Raw genomic sequence first — 19,993 nt, 5'->3', positions numbered from 1 at the left:
ATGACTGCTGAAAATTATCTACGTCCTACGTGTTCAAGATAGTGTGTTCCTCAAAAGTCTACCTTGGGAAAATCAGAAAATCAATACTTTAATTTTTTCTTAAAGATATAAATCTAAATAGCATATTTATTTCTCTGCAACAGTCACTAGGTAGATTCCTTTGTTAGGTAGGTGTGCTATGTAAGATATATGTTTAATGTCCAGAATTATATTAGCACTTGAGAATGTAGCCTTAGCTTTAGTCTCCTTGATTCAAAAAGTGTCTCCTTAATTAAAAAAGCACTCACCTACAAAGGTAAGCAGGATCACCAGCAAAAGGATAAGGGCACAGATGCATGGAATCAGTATCAGGAGCAAAAGTCGAAGGAACTTGGCAGAAGCCAGTTTCTGAGAGCAACCATCCCCCATATTATCCTCATCTGTTCCCAAGACCTGAAAAACAAAAAAGCAGTTTTATCACTCTAGTGACCATTAATAAATCCTTTTTTTTTTAACAGCAGCAAGTTGTATGTAAACTTTCTTTCTGGTGGACAGTCTAGTGCCATCCACATAATTTAATTAACTTTACTCAATATCCACAGACTTACAGCTTCATTGAAATGCCTAAACATTTCTGATGAACTGGAAGTTGGATAGGCATTTCATTTGAAAAAAATGTAAAATACATAATAAACTAAAGGAATAAGGCTAAATACGGATTATTTTATAATTTATAAAAATCCATTATTCAAGAACTCCATGTTCTTGTTTCTTTTATTAACAAATCAAGGCACTATTATAATCTTTGTTTTAAGTGACAGTAGAAGACTTATTATGCACAACAATGCTGTCTGATTTAATTAGTTTATAAAATTATAACTTAGTGCAGTATTCTGTAGTTTGCAAATCAAATTTCCTGTTCTATGAAAGAAATACAAAAGAACAGAGAAAAACTATTTTCTGAATTCCATTGAGCTGCACAAAGCACAAAAACTCAGACCCTTGCAAAATCCTAAATACGTATTTTATATTTTTTAATCCTAACTCCATTAAGACTGTGATCTCATATACTGGAGAAATGTCATACTTTTTAAAGAGAAACAAAAACAAACTTCCAAATTAATATTTAAGAGCAAGGCTGAAACTGTTATGAAGTCAATGCCCCTTTATTTGAAATTGACTAAAAAAACCCCAAATTTTCCTATAATAAGGTGAAACTAGATGATAGGATTATTAATTCCAGACAGTGTCTTCCCAAAGGATGACTAATAGTTTATCCTCTTTGTCAGGAAGATCAATCACATCAAAGTTGCTCATGACAGGACACAAGAGTAAATGCATCCATTACCCTGACAGCCTCTCCCCAAAGAACCTCGAGAGACTGAGGTCTACAACATAAAAAATATCAGTCATTTAAATGCCACTCTCTGTGTGTTATCCCTTTGGCTGGCTCTGCTGAATGTGCCTTTCTGTAGAGAGGAGCTTATCAGACTGACTGGCACAAAAGGAAGCTGAACTATTTATTAAGGAATTGCTGCAAAGGATTGGATTTATACCACCCACAACCTCACTGGCCATTTACTGCCTTGACTGAGAAGACTGTAGGCATTTGCAGAATAATTTTCCATCATTCTGCAATGTCTCTTGTCCCAGCATGGTACAAAGACTATCTGGAACGAAACTTTGCTTGCTGATATTAGAATTATCAACTTCTCCTGATACCCATGGTTACTAGACACTGCAGACCATCTACAGACAGCAGAAACTAAAACTGCATTTGTGAAGTTGTATGTATCTTTTCTGACTGCTAAGCATCATGGCATCTAACTCTGACACTCATCCAGTGCAGTGTCCCATGTGACTTCTTTTCCTACTTCCACTGTTCAAAGTAAAGACATTAACATAGAAAATGCAAATGGTACTGGTATGGTGAGAGCTGCTAGTAGTATCTCACTTGATAATCTCCCTCCTAATTCCAGTGATTCAGTCTCAACACAGTCCTAACACTATGTTTATCTAGCAAGCAGGATGGTAAGTTTAAAGATGTTGTATTTATCTGAACATCTGAAACAGCCAGCTCAGGATGAGAATAAACAGTGGTAGCTCTGTCTATTGAAACAGCCTGGATGAGATGACAAGGTCTGCAATCTGATCCTCATTTTCCACAACAAGAGAAATATAAATAATATTGGAGAGAGTTAAGTGGTTGTCAGAAGTGTTTTTCTTAAGCAACAGCTTATTCAGAAGTTGCATATCTTTCAAACCAGGATTTCAGGATATCTCAGCTTAATTAGTGCCCTTATCCACAAGTGACATCTAAAACATCCACACACATATAAACTTTAGAGTATCACAACCACATGAACACAGAGTCCTCTTAAATCAGAGCATGCCATCCCTCAAAATAATGATATTCTGTAAAAAAGAACACAGTTCTTCTGGGCCAGACAACAAGGAGAAGGACCATCACCACACAGCCCAGCCATCAGGGCACTCAGGAGCTGATTCTTAGTTTCTTCAAGATCAATAAATTTTAGATCCAGCTCATTTTCCGAAAGGAATGACTCCCAACCAAGATGCACTTCTTACAAGTCCCAAGCAGAAGTGTCCAACTCTACCCAGTGTAATACAAAGTAAATTCTGACCCATAACTCGACAAAGAGTTTGTCTTAGGAGTAAAAACTTACCAAGAAAGAACAAAATTGTATTGTCAAACAATTGAAAAAGCATACAAAAATTATATTCATCATCACTTTTTGACTCTTTTTGTGAGGAGGGGGTGATATGGAGTACTCTGGAGGTACATGAGATCTTAATAATCTCAAACACAGGTGTATAACTGAGCAGAGTAACCACCATTGTTGTACATATGCCTTAGAGTTAACCTAGCAGAAAGATTAAACGTGTGCTAATTAAAACAGTGAGCTTCTTGTGATCCTCTGTTTCTGTGAGAAATGTTTTCTAAAGTCTACTGGCGTTGTGAATACTACTTTACACAGATGTTCAATACTAAATGAGAACATCAAACATTTTCTTTCCTGTCCACTCCTGAGAGCAATAAATCTCAATCTTTGTATTGACAGCTTACTGCCACAGATTTTAAAATGGGCTGTTGTATCCAAATTTGCTTTCAGTGACTGCTCAAGAAAAGAATGTTCTATTGTTAAAGACATGTTTCTCTAAAACCATGAATTACTTGTTCTGTAGAACAGCAAAGTAAGTATTTTTAGGCAACTAAACAGCATGTTGTATTTTTCCTTCTACAGGAAAAGACCTCATGAAAACACTACACCTGTTTAAATCAACATCAGTGACTAGGCAAGCATAAACCTAATCTTTCCCGTTTCCCAATTTTACCAGTTTTCCATCACTTGAACATCAACAAGAGTTTTTTCCATCAATTTCTGTGATGAATATGAACTAAAGATAGTGCTACTAGTTCCTATATGAACAATGAGAATGTAATGATGTGTCCTATAGATAAACATGAATGCATTACACCTACTATTTCTATATTCCCTGATAGTGTTTCTTTTCCTCTTGCCACTAACTATTGCAATACACAAAGAATATATACACCAGCTTAAAGTGCTCTGGTATGACAGTGTATCTGCACAAACCTCTGACATGCTCTGTTCTCTCAGTTCTAATAAATAATGGAATAGGGGCACAAATAGTAGACTAAAGACATAAATAATGGAATCTTCAGATAAAAATGGGCCTTTAAAAGGAAAGAGAGGTGCAAAATGCTTATATTCATCACGAAGACTCACTTCAAGCTTCTAAGCTCGTGGCCAAGGTAAGAAATGAGTCTCCCTCAACTCTCTGTGTAGTTAATAGTTTCTCTGACTCATTCTCTTAAAGACTGAGATACCTGTTTGATACATGTTTATCTCCCTTTCCAAGATGAAGGACAAGAACACTTAAAAGCAGAATCCTTAAGGTCCAAATGAAAGAAATCAGCTCTAAATGCAGAAAATTTTAGCATAAAATAGACTTAGCCAAAAATCTACAGCACTGGACAAAACACATTCTCAATACTTGAAGAATATTGGTGCAAGTTCTCTTCCTACCACTGTTGTTAGAAAACTCAATTTAAAAAATATTTTTCTGACTTAATAATACTATATGCACTACAGTTAGGAAATGTGATTGTTTGTTTTTTAAGGCAAGAGGTCATTTACTTTTAATACAAACAGGTTTTGTATATAACAAAAATACAGTCAGAAGAGAGGATGTCTAAAAAATCAGATAATTTCTTCTTACAGCTAAAAAATTCTGTCCCTAATGAAATTTCGTTAACCACTGCTTATCTGAATGTCACTCTTTCAGTAATGACTGCAATAAAGGAAATAGACTATAAAGAAATTCTAAGCTGATTTCAGTGCAGATCTTCAAAAAGTTCTAGGTTTATCTAGGACTGCTGGATGAGACTGCTCAGTTTATTTTCTGGAACCACAGACACCAAAAAAAGTAAGATGGAAAAAAGTGTGTAGTCCCATTTGACTACAGAAAGACCAAAAATTCATTGGACCAAAATTCACAGCTCATTTTCTGCAAGATGTGGAAAGAATCTGATCTCATGGCTGTCATTTCAATAACATGCCTGTCATATTAAAGCAGAGAAATGACAGATTACATTAAGATTTATGGGTGAAAAGCCTATGGTAGCATGCAATTTTCCTTTTAGATACTAAAAGTATCTAAGTTACTAGTCTGTAAAACAGCCTGAATCATACTATAGGCAGTCGATAAAAATATCTCCTGCTGTTGTCACCACAGAACTAACAGATGTTCTCCCAATAAAGAAGTATCATTAAGGCTAATTGCTTACTGTCAGTATCTTCTGTGCATTATGGGTCTCTACACAGAAATGCAGAATACACCTCTTAGATCAGAAGCATTAAAATATCTCAAGCAAGCCATACACCAAAGCACCATGTAGTGTTTGTACTGGAAAGAAGTGGAAAGAAGACAAATACCACGGAATGCAGAAAGAATGTCATTAGGGGCAGTAAACAGGTGGCCTTGTAGAAGTTCTCATAATGCCACTGAGGAATCTGCTATCCAGTCAAGCAATAGTTCATGTAGGGAAAATATGTAAGATTATGGAAACTATCTGCAGTTTTTTCCATATCCTTGATATTGTTCCTCTTCTAATACCAAAGCAGTGCTCAGTTGCCAACTCCTGCACTTTTATCAGCTCTTGTGATGCTGCTCTTAACTCTCTAGATACTGGACTGACATGACCATACCAGCCGTTATAACTTTCCCTTTGCCATTTAAGGAAGATGGTTCCCACTTCTTATGGCTACAGAGCAAAAATTAATCATGTGAAGTGTCAATGTTTAAGCACAAAACAGCATATATATAAAAATTTAACCATACTCATTCTTACAGCCTTTTCTAATCAACTCATAATATTCAAGCTCCTGGTAATGAGTAACAGAATCTGCAAATGGCCTACATTTTTATCAATTCTGTTCTGTTTACATGGATATTAGTGGTCAGAAATGCACCCCTATTTAAATACTTTATTGTCAAAAAATATATAACACCATACCTTAATAGTCATTGTAACAAGTGGAAAGTGTAAGATAAATTCTCCAAAGGTAAAAAGCCACATGCTAAAACCACAAACATGCAAAAAGTTGCAAAATATTTCATTTTCAATATTAGAGACATTAGAGAGCCCAATAGAAGAGGACCCTGAAGAATGAACGTTAAGACAGCATAAGAAACTGAATACTAAGCAGCTTATGTCTGCAAATACAAGCAGTACCCAAATTCCAGGGTAAACAAATTGAAGAACAGAAGTGTCATAGTTATTTTAAAAGCAAATAGTGCCATTTAGAGGAAAAAAACTTCTCATGCAGCAAAGCAGCAAAAAAAAGCCAAACACCTTTTCATGCAGCAAGGCAGAAAAAAAACCCCAAACAAACAACCCTTTTCAAACAGTGAATCAGCAAACATGAAAAGCATGTTATTATCACATGGATTGTTATTTGCACAATGAAATGCAGTATTTTCCTGATAGCTCAAGCTCCCTGTAATCTTGTTCACTTCTCCCAGGGAATTCCATATCCTCAGACAAATTACACATTGCTGACAGAATTCATTAGAAGTTAATTTTGATGATCAGGCCTCCTTTCCCTTCCATGAAATTAATCAATCTGAAATACACAGTATCCCCGTGAGGGACATGTCATATAAAGCTGGGCTTATCTTTCCAAAAGAAATATTTGGTTGATGCTAGACGCCTTGTACAGCCAGATTCTTTTGGTTGAAGCATAAACCTGAAACATATTTACCCTTCCTGACATATATTTTCACTTAAATCCAGTGTAACTGTGTCAGTGATGTTTCATCTGTGTTGAAGAAGATGCAAGGTGTAAAATAAGGTGATTTTTTGCCTTTCAGACTACCACAGAGACCCACTGCCCACTTCTGTTCTGGCGACTTTGCAAGCTGTTTTTAATCCAGTTTGAGACACAGTGTTGCAAAAATCCAAATTGGGCATCACGAGAAGTCAGTCACTAATTCGGATTTACAAATGTCTACGTAATATTCCTTCCTTCATTTCTGTTGCACAAATTTGGGGATCTTGACTCCTGACAATTTCAGCAGTTTTGTGAGTCCCTGAGACAATTCTGGAGCAGAGGAGATACACAGGAGAAGCTCAGAAGGGACAAGGAGGTACGACCAGCTATCAGAGTCACCTACACACACTTCCAAATCTGCTTTTATCTGGGTGACAGATGAATGCTGTGCTGCCGGTGGTGTTGGCAGTGCCCAAGTTACTATCTTTACAAAGAATGTTTAATCAAGAGAGCTTGCTTCTGGTGCAACTTTTCTTTCATAGTTCATTTTTCCCTTCCTGAAGGCTTTGAGGGAGGTGGAAATAAAGTACAGACATAGGCATTGCAGCCAGGTGATGTGGAGTTCTGAATTTATTCTCATTTCATCTAATTCTTTTGGGAAAGAATCCACTGTTCTATCCTGCAAATGTAGTGGATTATAAAGGCACTTTGACAAAGCTTTTATTTGATATCCAAATAAGTACACATAAATAATTTAATAAATTGTCTCCCTGAAAATATTTTATTTAGAAATCAGAAAGTTATTGACAAGAAAACTATTGACCTTGAATCTCCACAACAGGTAATCTATGCTTAACATCTCATGCAAAAGATGGAAAAGCAAAATAAAGGATTTTCTTGGGTTCCATGTGCGGTACCAATAACTGTTCTCCGTGCCATTATAAAAAAGAATTAGACACACCATTAACTAACATATACAGGGGGGAAAAAGGATATTTTTTATTATCAGAGAACAGTAGTATCACTCTTAAATACCAATATGTTGTTATCCCTTCATTTTTAAAAAGAAGAGCTGCTGAATAATGATTCCACTGTGGCACAAATGTTAATTGTTTCCATATTTACTTGTATATTGTACATATTTACAATTATTTATAATTTCACTGATGTAAACTTGCAACTAATATGGGGATACTTCCCACATTTACCATGGAACTTTGTTGAATTTTGAAGAATATTCAGATTAGGAAATAGTAGAGCTGATGGCAAACTTACTACAATTCTCAGCTCTCTCTTCTTTATTACTCGCAGCTGGTGGCAAAGATATGTGATGTTGCCACTCCTCATAAGATGAGCAAGGTTCAGTGAACATATGGAAGATAGCAAAGATTTTTTAAAAGCTGAAGTGTGCATGAATGGCAATAATTTTTAAGACTATGGTTAGCATTATCTGATATTTCTCAATGCCAGAACACGAACACCCATTCAGCCCCCTTTGGCAAGCAGTGAGAAATTATTTTGGGGAAAGTACTCTTTAACTAATGCAGCATTCATGCTCTAGGGGTTATTAGTTTTCTTTAAGTTGCTACAGCTTGCAAAAATTACTCATGAAAGTTTCCACAGTGCCGTGCTGTTTTTCTGAACACACACAGAGACTATTCTAATGCTTTCCTGACTACCCAGATGTTCACTGCATTGAGCTGAAAGCATGTTGAGCAGCAATGGCAAGCCTCTGGCTACACACTGCTGAGAATCACAACCCAGCAGGCAAGGAGTAACACAGTACCCTCTTCAGGTTCCTGCCTTGCTGGGAATTCAATGAGCAGATGTCTGCAGAAGAGCCATTAGCACCAGAAAGCAAAATTGGAAACCATTAAAAAGCCCTCAAAAAATTTAGTGGCCTATTTTCTGACAATAAAAAGATTTGGAAAAAAAACAAAAACATTTTGAAGGGGTAGAGGGATGCTGTTAGAGGAAAACCTCCTCTTAAAGGAAGATTTCAAGCCTGGAAAAGCAGAAAGGGCCCATTCAGTGTATCAGTCACCCACTGCCTGTGCAGAAATCTCATCAGAAGCCCATCCCACACAAGGCAATTAGACCTCATAACTGGATATACCTTTTTTTAATGTTAATGCCTCTTCAGTAGGCTTAGTCCTCTGAACTTGAAGGTGACATCATGTATGTGCCACGCATATTGCTAATTATACAACTGCTTAACCTGTTTAAAATCAGAAGTTTTCAATTACACAAATTGGATGTTAAACTAGAATGCAAGATAAAAAATGGCAGGAATCTTCTTAGAAGCATTGGTGTCTTTGTGTTTCATGTATTTCTTATTAATTTTTCACTAAAATGCATAATTATTCTTAAACTATAAACACCTGCCTAGAAGAAATTAAAATTTAGTATTTGAATGTGTAATGTTAATTTTACTGACTTTTTTCTGAATTGTAAATAAAAATATACTAACCCTTGGACCAAAGATAAGACCAGCAGCAATATTAATCAAAGGAAAGGGACATGATTTAGTGTCAAAGCAAACCCTTATCCATTCAGCATAGCTGGATTTTTATTTGACCTCCTCTCAAAGATGAAAATGGATTTACACAATGTCTCCGAGGTCAATAACCTACTATCTAAAAAGTTTAGAGGTGACTCATTCATTTTCCAATAGGATACCACTTTGTTCAGAAACATGTCATCTTTGAACATTTTGCTTCAGTAAAAGAAAATAAAAAAAGAGAAGCATATTTTTTTGAAACTACCAGGACATTGTGACAGAAATAACTGGAGAGGTGACTAGAGATTAAACCTATTCACTATTGCTGAATTTACAAAAAAATGAGTTGATACAGAAAACTTGAGATTAAGTAGGTTGACAAGGTACTTACATTGGTGTATATATTTGACTATGACTTTGACATAATACTAAAGTTCTATGGATCACAGAAAGATTTATGGGATAAAAATGTTCATCTAAGTCACTGAAACAATAACAATCTGGTGAATTATTTTGTCAAGTAAGAAAAATCCTACTGTATTTATGGCTAGGAATATTCAATTTGTCATTCCTAGAATGGATGCCAGCTTTCCTTCCATTCACATTTTCTTTAAAAAACGCCAAGAATCATAGAATAATCCTCTGTATGATAAGGAAAAAGCAAATGGAAACCATCTGGGTTCTCAAACCATCCAGACTACTATCAACACTATTCCATATCTCTCACTTTATAGGGAAAAAGATTTGTTAACAACTTTTAAACACATTCAATCACCATTTCAGTCTTCCTTTCCAGATTTGTCTACAATGCACAACAAAATATTTAAACTAACACCCATAAAATGGCTGAGCAGGGGCAAAAGGAAGCTTTAAAAAAGGCATTTACTACTTAATTATTTTTTTACATAGTTGCTACATATCAAAAAGCAGTGTAAGGAAAAAATAAAATGAGAAGAATGCTACTTATTCTACAGCTCCTAATATTCCTTCAGATATATTATCCATTTAGACAGTATTTGCAGATTCAGAGAACTAGCATCTTTCAAACAATAAAGTATCTCTCAGCAATGTGTGTCCCTCAATACTGTGTCATGGCAAAAATGCACAGGTTGGTAAGGCAGGGTGGGCTCAGCTGTCTGTGTTTCTTCTTGGAGATGTGAAAATGCAGGAGGCTGGGAAAAGCCTGAGAACTGTAGCATGTGCTTCTATAATCTCCAGGTCCCTCTGGTTTCAGCACAACTTTAACACAGGCAAAATAATCCACCCAGCAAAAAATTTGACAGCAGATGCAATGGAAGACATCTCCATGTGGCTCCACTGTCCCACGGAAGACTGGGGAAGACACAATGGTGTATTACAGCTATATGCTGTATTATTCAGAGCTACAGGTCTGAGAGATGTGGGATGGAAAACTCCTTAATGCTACCTACCAGTGGTTTTATTTCCAAGAGAATAACCTGACTGTCTTGTGAAATGAGATGAACAATGCAAGGAGCACATAAGCAATTTCTCACTGCTTCATTCAGAGGCAGAAAAGGGGGGAATTGAGAGCCTCTTTCCTTAGGAATCGCTTTCTGAGTCTGTGACGTTCTCAAGTAACTTCCAGTAATATTGGAGTGACAGTATAGGCTATTTTGAAACTAGGAGTTCTTTGAGGTGATGAACAGTAATAGGAATTGCTCTGGGCAGTTGCTGCTACTGTTAAATCACTGCCAAGTCAAAGTTTTCTCTGGCGTCAAACAGATCAGTTGTGGAAGATTCTAGCACATCAGTTTTTAAAACACTCGGTTCTGTATATGGCAGAACTGAGTGTTACAGGTTTTAGGAAGAGAACAAGAGAAACACAGACTTTGACAATCACTCACCAGTCGGTCTCAAAGCAAGGACACCATCCACTGAGCACTGGAATCTCCCTGAACTACAACACATGAACTGGAGTAGATGAAATCTGATGCAGTCCTAAAAAAATTATACTCTCCCTTCACTTCCTTTCCCTTAAAGGACTAGGTGAAGATGAATTACATGTTCAATATACAAAATATTTCTTTTGCAAGAAAAAGTTGGCCTTGGAATTCTGGAAGAGCAGTAGCTTACAGGAGCACCTGCAGTGATGCAAGTTGACAGTCTTTTTTCTCACAGACTTACAGGAGCTGTCCCCCAGGGGCAAGGCTTGAACCATCACAGCAAAAACTTCACCATTTGAAAGCAGCTCTGTCAGTATCTAATTGTCAGCCTCTATTCACTTTCTACAGGACAACATGCTATAAAACTACCTTATACTGGAAACGAGACTAACAAAACCAGAGAACTGTAAACTGCGTGGCATCCAAGCAAGCAGATGCTTCTTTTTTGCTTTTGTTTCACAATATCTGGATCAGTCAATATGTATTTACTCTGCTCCAGTCTGTGCTGTCCATCATGGTAATCAGGAAGCCATCTCCCAGCTTTTATCTTGACCCATGAGCTTTCTCATTCTTTCTATTTTCTCCCCCATCCTGCGGGACAGGGTAGGGAGAGAGCAAGTGGCTATTTGGTGCTTGGCTGTGGACCGAGGCCACCCCACACCACCCCCAGAGTCGGCTGTGCTCCAGCAGGCACTGAGGACCAAGAACTGTGACATGCATGCACCAGAAGGATAAGGCAAAGCAGCATCAGACAGCACTTTCTGGTGTCTGTTGCTGGCTTTGACCTCCAGGTATTCAAATTTTGCAGGTAAAATGATCAGAAATAACAGCATATGCCAAATCTATTTACAAGCATTGCTTTAAATTATTATTGCTTGAAACCACAGCCAAGGAGCATCTATCCCTTCAGGGGGGCAGTTGTCTGTACAAGGTAAGCACAGAATGGAATCTAATTCAGACTTCAGAGGCAGCAACATTCTCACACCTTTTTGCAATGAGAAGCTCTTGCTTGATGGTCGTCTCGTTATTAGTTTTACATTTATTATATTAAACCATATTCCTATTTCTTTCATCTTTGCTGGTTAGAAAGACAAGCCGAAATTAAAAACAGTACTTGGAAAGCGAACTATGTGTTCCACAGCAGAAATGAATTATGAGTCCATCTGCAAGCAAGAAAAGCATTCACCATTGGGGCATTAAAGTGTTCGCAGATTTAGGAGCAGGGGGGAGCCCTCGGTGCTGACGGCAGCCGGGACCGCCCGAGGGACAGCGGGACCCGGCCCGGTGCGGCACCCAGAGCCGCCGGGACTGGCCGCGGGGCTCCCCGGCAGCTCTATTTTTACTACGGTATGTTTTGCATTCAGACTTTCCACTGCAGGCGGCCCGGGTCAGGGGATCCGCTCTGCCGGGGGAATCTGACAGGTCAGCTCAGCCAGAGTTATTTATAGAGGGCGGGGAACTGAGGGAAAGGATGCGATCGGCATCGTGTTCTTCTGCCGCGGGGCTGCGGACGGGGAGAGGCACCCCGAGCAGCCCCGCTTCGCCCCAAGCACAGCCGGGCAAGGCGGCCGTGGCGGGGGAGCCCCAGCCCCCTGCCGGGAGAGGGGACAGCCTGCTGGACACCGGGACAGCCCGCTGGACACGGGGACTGCTGCCACGAGAGCCAAAGGGGCACAGCCCAGGCGCTCTGCCTGCCCTCTTTCCCCGGGCTTTAACTCCTGCAGCCTCTCGGGGAGTGAGGGTGCACCCCAGGTACTTACTGGCACCCGCAGTTACAGGTCCCAGCAAGTCGAGGGGCAACTCTTGTGCCCTGGCACCCAGACTGAGGCTCAGGACAGTTCTAGGTGAAACTGCACACTCTAACAAGAAAACAACTCACTGCGAAGGGTCAAGAGAATTAAAAATTCAGAGGCAATGAGAGTAGTCAGGCTGGAGCTGTCTGGATACTGTCTTCAGTCACTGTTCTGAGTGTGAAGACCTTTACAAGGAGGATTTAAGCTTTCTTTGTCCTGCTATGACAATCCATCACTTCACAGTGGGTTATCATCCACTCTTCTCTCCTGGCACTAGAGAACTGCATGTACCCAGCCTGTCACTTATGAGGTCCATTTCTCTTTGGTAGGGAAAGAAATTGGGACGGACTACAAGCATTAGTATTTCAATCAGACTGTAATTCAATTGTAATCAGTCTGCCCCCCTCCAGCCCTGCTGCTTACTTAGCTGCTTCATCCTGAAGGCATTTAAAAATCAGAAGGTGTCTGGCGGCTGCATTTGGAAGGGCCTTAGCTGCATGTGCAAGTCTAAAACTGCCCAGCTGCAAGAGGCCTGACATCCGCCCCTGCCAAACCCTGGCTGGCATTCAGGAACAAGACATTCATCTGGCCTTGTAAGCACTTGCTGAGGATACCTGACACGCTGACAGGATTCAGACTCTTCCCACACAATGTAGCCATAGCCACGGTCTTTTAAAACCTGACAACACGAGGAGATAGTGCTGTTGTGTGTAACTGCCTAACAGCATGTGCTGCTCAGCCTGAAAGCAGATGACCTGGTACCCAGGGCCTCTTCATTCAGGTGGGGTCAAAGCCACAGATCCCACCTCTTAAGAAAGTGTCAGTAGTGCTTATATCATGCCTCCTGGATTGGGATGACCTGAATCTGATGGGCTGCAGCATGGCAAAGACTCACAGAGCTCAAACAGCCACTTAATCACACTGACTGAAGAGCTGTCTTCCTGCTTGTGTTCAAAAGGTTTGTTTATGGTTCAGCATTTGTTCGTTAGAGCAACAGAGTAGGAGCTGCTGGATTTCTTCACCAGATATAATCATCCCAACACCCCCTTGCCTGTTCCACCTTCTCTTGAAAGGACCATTCTCCTTCTGACAAATGAGATTTCTGTCTAGGTGCTTATCCACCTCAGCCTCTGCACACACTCCTTGTCTGGCTATGCGAGTAATGACAAGAAATTATGTGTCTGGCAATACGTGGACTTAGTATAATGGCAGGACAGTAATGTTTCTCAAGGGAGCTGAGTGCTAAGACCTAAACATGTATATCAGCTTAGCAGGAAAAGAGAAAAAAAAAAAAAAGGCAACTCCTACATTCAAGTAAACCCACATTTTTAAATAATTACTGGCACTGTTAACACTCTTGGCTTTCACTTGTATCTGCAGATATCATCTAATACATAACTAACAGCCAAACAATAATACAGATATATTGAATTGCCCCCTGCACATTTTATAGGACACCTCCAATCATGACACATTTTAAATAATCTACATACAGTACTTTCAATTCACGAGACACTCAAGTTATCTACATGCAGTCGAGTGCCAGCTAAGACTTCTGAAAAGGAAGTGAATGTTTTCTTCAGTATTTTATAGTTCCAGCTCCAAAAGACTCAGGAAAAACAATATTTTGTCCTGATGGCCCCATGAGATACTAACGGCACATGCAGACTCCTCTAATATGGGAAAGCACGCTGTGCTGCCTGGCTCACCACCATGAGAGCCTTCTCTGGAAAATGAGAGCTGGTGGCTTCCTTGAAAATGCATGCTGAGTGAGGATTACATGTGGGGTTGAATAGCTGGGCTTCTCCACAGGCAAAAAGACCCATCTGCCTGTTGGAGTACTCCATAAATGGCCTTTAAAGGAGGCAAAAAAGTAATGAGAATTTCATTTCTAAAAGAGGTTTGAACACTGTTTAGGATTCCCTTGTGTCAGAAACCAAAATAATTCACGCCTCAAACATTGATACAAAGTTTTGCCCAGTATAACAAAAACTGTATGAAGAAGCTACAACCAAAGAAGCCTCCAAGAAGATACCTGACTGGGATTTTGGACTGTAGATTAAGCTGTCGAGATATCCTATTTTTCAATCATCTCAGCCTAGGGAGAAGCAAACAAGGCTGAGGGAAAGGAATGCATACACAAGAGAGCCAAATGCAGCAGAGATTCTCCCGTGGCTACATTTGGGGTGGGGGAGACCACAGCCAACAGAAGCCAGCTTTACACAGACTCTCCCCAAAATGGGAGGCAGGGGGAGGAGGCTTTGGGTGTGACCACTGCTCAGAGGCACTGGACACCCCTCCTCCCTTACACAAACTGGCCCAGCTGTAGAACCCCCAACCCCACAGGGCACATCAAAGACCCCCCAAAGCACTCCCCAGAGGCCTTGCACCATGGAACTGCACATGATGCACATCCAGAGTCTGTTTCAAGAGTCTGCCCTGTCCCACCGGGGGAATATGCCTGGACATTGCCACCTGGCCTGAGTGTATATTAACCCATGGGATTCCATGCTTTCTAGGGGGACCATCACCACCAAGAAGACCAGCTGGAGAGGATCAATGTAACATTACTGGGATCCACAGAGTGGTGATATTTTCTTTATTCTGTCTCTGTCACTCTCTTTCTGTCCCCTCCAGCTCCTTTCCTAATTCTCCCTTTCTCTCTTTTATTCTCTCTCTCTCTCATATTTTCTATCAAATAAAACCCATACTATTGACTGGCATGCGGTCTCATTTGCACCTTAATTCGGGCAGAGACATTTCTAACACCTTAATAATCGGATCATAATACCTTGTTCACCTGGAGGAGCCCCCACTTTTCTTCAGAACCCTGATGTCCAAGATGCTTTGGAGATACCACCAGCTTTTATGGAGACAGAGGCAGAGCAGTTCTCTAATTCCTTGTATTATTGCTTTTTAGTTGCTTGGATTATCTCAGTGACACACTAATTCATCTCTGTGTTACACTACCCGAGAAGCTTATAACTGAGATCTCCAACTAGTGCATCCATTACAAAAACACACTAAAGAATTTAGTCATGCTGACTGGTCCACCTTTTAGGAACAGAGGAAGGGTGTACGTAGCCATATGGAAAAATCCGCTGCCATATTCTTACTGCTGAAAGCCAAAACTTCCCAAGAGATCCCGTGAATGTACTAAAAGCTCTAGATATTTGATTTCATTTCAGAGTTTCACCATCTCAACCAGACTGCTAGTAATTTAATTAATTAGTCGCCTGACATTAAATGCATCCAAGGACTCTGCATTTTAAATCAAGGGGAGCAACGATACTACTAAAGTATATTGCCGTGTTTCTAAACTTGTGAAACCCGCTGCTGTGCCATTTCGGCCGCGTACGATGGGTGTGACAGCGCGAGGAGCTCCATCGCCCTCTCCCAAGTGCCAAGCATCAGGCTCAGCACTCCTGCGCGGCCCTCGCCGCTCTCTCCCGGCGGCGGAGAGGGAGAGGGCAGCCGGTCCCTCCCTGCGGACGCTCCCCCTCGCTCGCCCTGGCTCCACACCGGCCCCGCTGTACAGCTGCGGCCCCCGCCGCGCCTGCCCCTGTGACAGCGCCACCCGCGCCGGGGACACTGGGGACACACCTGCGCCCCGGCTAGCGGAGGGAAGGGCAAGCTAGGAGTACTGACGCCGTGAGTTCTCACTAGCGCGGCAACCACGTTTTGCAAGTTCCCTCTCGCCCCCTCTTATGCAGCCTCTCCCACAAGGGCAGACCCTCCACCCCTCCTCCCAGGTGTGTGCTGGGAGACTGTCCGCACCCGCGCTATTCCCTTCGGACACTTGCAACCACACAGGCATGCTGGCCCTCCCTGCAAGGATTAACCACCCCATCTGTGACCCTGCACGGGATAACCTCTTCCCGCGGCTGGTGACGGCCAGCGGTAGCACCCCGCAGTACAGCCGTGGGAAGAGGTTATCCCGTGCAGGGTCCCTCCACCCGACCCCAGGGTGCACCGACACAAGGGTAAAGCCACAGCTACCGCTGATGCCGGGGGGCAACTACCGCGCCGGGCTCACGGTGCATTGGTTCCCCGGGAGCCCGGCCGCCGATGGAGCTGCCGTGACAGTCCTGACAGAGGTTAAGCCCAAACTTTGCTGTGCAAATCCTGGCCGGACCCACTGTCGTCGGGTTCAGCCAACTCCTTCGCGCTCTGTCCAGCGGCAGAGCATTTAACGGGCGGAGCAGCCCCGCTGATTTTCCGCGCTGACTTGGTGAGAAAACCGGGGCCAGGGGGCCTCTCGGCTCTCCGTCAGACGCCAACAACGAGCGCTTGTTGGCTGCGGCTCACCTGCATCCCGCGCCTCTGAACGCGGCCGTCCCCGGCGCGTTCCCGCAAGTTTCGACACCGAAGCGCTCCCGGACGGCTCACCGCGCCAGGTGGGGCGCGGGCGGTCACTTGTCCCCGGCCGCCCCACGGACCGCGCCTCCCGGGGACACGGACCCGTCCCTGCCTGTGAGCCACGGGTTTGCTCTCGCTCCAACAGCTCGGCGGGCTCGGAGAGGGGGTCGCCCCTTCTTCGCTTGCCCGAACAACCTGCCGCTCAGCCCCGTGGCGGCAGCGCAGCCTGTGCGCCGCGCACGGGAATTGCCCGCCGGGGCGGCGGCGGCCGGGGGTGTCCGCTGAGCGCGCTATCCCCGCCCGCTGCCCGGGGATCGCCGAGCGGCGGAGCCAGCCGCCCTCTCAATCCCCCGGCCCGCTGTCCCCAGGCGGCCCCCGAGCGGAGGGGAGCGCCCTGAGGTTCGCCTTACCCGACTGGCGGAGAGGACCTGCCGGTAGCGCTCCTCCTCCGCAGGCAGGGCAGGGAACTGTTGCGTGGAGAGCATGCTCTGGCTGCTGCTGACCCCTCTCCACTTCGGCCGCCCCCTCACCCTTCTCTATCTCGGTCTCTGACGAGCCACGTCCACCCGCCTCCCGCACAGACACACTTGCGGGGAGCGGGGGGGCTCCGCATTTTGTCTGCTCTGCAGACTCCCCCTCCCCGCTCCTCCACCCAATAATAATAAACCTCCGCGAGAAAGAGCCACATCCCCACCCCTTTCGCACACAAGGCTCTACCCCTTGGGGACAAGCTGAGAGACAGCCCACTTGCTAATTTCTCCCTAAAGCCGTCCCCCAGGGAGAGCGGATGAAGGGGGCACAGCCGTTGCGCCCGCTCTCCCTCCCCCCAGCCCTCGGTTAAGGGACGCCTCGTCACGCTGCGAAGGGCTTCAGGTGGCAAGACAAGCCTGAGTCACCGACGATGCCAGGAGCAAGAAGCCGCGCAGGTCGCCCCTCGCCCGCCTTACCTTGGCTCGCTGGGGCTCCGCCGCGCCCTGGCCCCCGGGCCGCCCGGACGCGCACTTGCGGAGGAAGCGATCCGGAGCCAACCCAGCGCACGGACCTGCAGGCGCTCTCGGCCCGCCGAGTCGAAGCGCAGAGTTCACAGCAGAGGTTGGCAAGCGTGGGCCAGACTCCCAGGTCCCTTCATTCATCCGCGGTTCCCGGGTGGACTTCCCTGGGCGCCAGAGGACGCGCCTGCCTTCTGGATGCGCTTTATTTTACGGTCAGGCAAAGGTTTTCCTTTCAGCCCAGAGACGGAGAGTTTCGCGCCTGCAGGCACTGCAACGCTTCCCTCTGTAGCTGGCCTGTCGCAGCTCAGCCTCTAAGGCTCCAAAGAGAGCTGAAAGCGGCGCTGGCACCGCAGAAGCGGAGAGGAAGGAGCTCCAGCAGGAGGAAGCTCTCCCGGAGCCAACGACAGGTTTCTCCAGCTCCTTTCCTCGCAGGAAGGCTCCGGTCCCAGCCCCCTGGCGACAAGCCTGTCGAGCCCCGTCCCTCCCCTGCGAGGAAGCGCTGCTGCGCGGGAGGACAGCGGCGACTCGGCGCCGTTACCCCTTGTCCCCGCGCCGCTCCCCGCCCTGACCGGCCCCAGCGACCCGGAGATGGAGGGATGTGTTGGTTGTTGCAGATCTGTTGAAACAAAACTCTCAGGCCAAGAGACAAGTACCGCCTGAAGCTGCAAATGACAGAGCAAATGTCCCACCCCCATGGAATATCTGCTTTTAAAACCTGCATTTGATGTATTTGTCCCCTTTGCCCTGTACCTGCATTCAAAGACGTCGAGCCTGACTGAAGCCCCGGTCTGTGCACACAACGGAGCTCACCAGCACTATCTAAGAATGATAAAGCCAACAGGACAAAAGGCTAAACAAAGAGGACAAAATGGGCAGAAGTGGCTGCTACTGGAATAGAAACAGTTCAGGACCCTTCTAAGAGTCACAGAAAGATGTCACTGGCACTGCAGCTGGGTTCTGAGAGGACATTTATAAACCAGAAAGGCTTCCAGTTTTTACTGTGCATGATTTAGTGCTTCTGAAATGCTATCATTGAAAATGTGAGTCAGAACACACCCAAGGAAATGTGACCACCTCTCCATGAATATGGGTTCCAGCTGTGTCACTACTCTTGACAATCAGTGATGGTGATACTGCTCATAACAGCATTTATACTTACAAACAGATGATGTTATATATGTTTATATATAAATAATAAGTAAGATGAGCATTTCTTAGCTTTTTTTTTCCCCCAGTTTCTTTTCCAGATATATTTCCATACCTTCACATTTAGACCCTGTTACCTTGTGTGCAAACTTTATGGTGCAGACAGGATTCTCTGTACTTCCAGAGTGCCAATGTACTTTAAAGGCTCCTGCTCATGGCCATTCAGTCCAGCACTTTTTACCCAACCACCAAACATCTCTCCAAACCAACCTCAAACATTTGGAAGAAAACAGTGGTGTTGGTTTTAAAACAATTGCACAAAACATAGGAAAAGCATGGGAAGAGAGAGAAGCAAGACCATTTATGCAAAATTATCATATTGCTTAATGTAAAACAAATATTTTGTGCTGTAATGCTGATTAAAAAAGAAACCAAACCATAATTCATTATTCCTTACAGAGATTAAGTAGCCCTATAAAAATTCTAATAACAATAATTGAAAACTTGTATTAAGAGGTGCAGTACATGGCTCAGACTGCAAAGCCAGCTTGGCCTTGGCTGAGGATGGCTTCTCTTCAGCTGAAGAACTGTGAATTCCAAACCCCAAGCCAATCTTGACTCCTAATCTCGTACTAATTTCCTCCCATAGGAGAGCCACTGAAATTGGAGTTTCACAAGACTCAGCACACAGAGAAAGCCTGAGTTCTGGTTTTGTTGGTGATTTTATGGAAATCATTGCATGAGCAACAATTATTTAGCTTAAGTAATACTTGGTTGAATTGAGCCACAGTTCCCTCAGAGTATGACTTATTTCTACACAGCTGCTGTTTAGCATACCTTACGACTCAGTTTGATGTATCACAGTTCATATTCCTGAACTATCCATACCACAGACTTGTTTTCTGGAACCATGATATATAGAAATTTTAATGCAGTGTTCAAATATATTACTCATTAATATCTAACCACTTGTGGAAAGAACCATATCTCACTATCTTAA

General features: G+C 43.4%; 1 protein-coding gene across 4 annotated transcripts in view; it reads right to left on the bottom strand.

Moving 5' to 3' along the window:
* CORIN (corin, serine peptidase) overlaps nt 1–17,516 on the bottom strand; it is a 119,116-nt gene extending 101,600 nt beyond the window's left edge. For 2 of the 4 annotated variants that reach the window (XM_085059026.1, XM_085059027.1), the window contains exons 1-2: nt 17,266–17,516; nt 288–432 (exon numbers count right to left, since the gene is read on the bottom strand). In XM_085059026.1, coding sequence (XP_084915152.1) covers nt 288–432; nt 17,266–17,340 — 220 coding nt within the window. In that variant the 5' untranslated portion in view covers nt 17,341–17,516. Of the gene's footprint in view, nt 1–287; nt 433–4,813; nt 4,951–16,804; nt 17,243–17,265 lie in introns of those variants that run through there. The other 2 variants (XM_085059028.1, XM_085059029.1) reach the window with 2 other exon arrangements.
* Nucleotides 17,517–19,993: the final 2,477 nt, after the last annotated feature.

Source organism: Lichenostomus cassidix, chromosome 4 (assembly GCF_008360975.1).
Source record: "Lichenostomus cassidix isolate B80296 chromosome 4, HeHo_3.0, whole genome shotgun sequence".
Lineage (NCBI taxonomy): Eukaryota > Metazoa > Chordata > Aves > Passeriformes > Meliphagidae > Lichenostomus > Lichenostomus cassidix.
The sequence above is the reverse complement of the archived record's forward strand: the minus strand, read 5'-3'. Positions and strand labels throughout refer to the sequence as shown.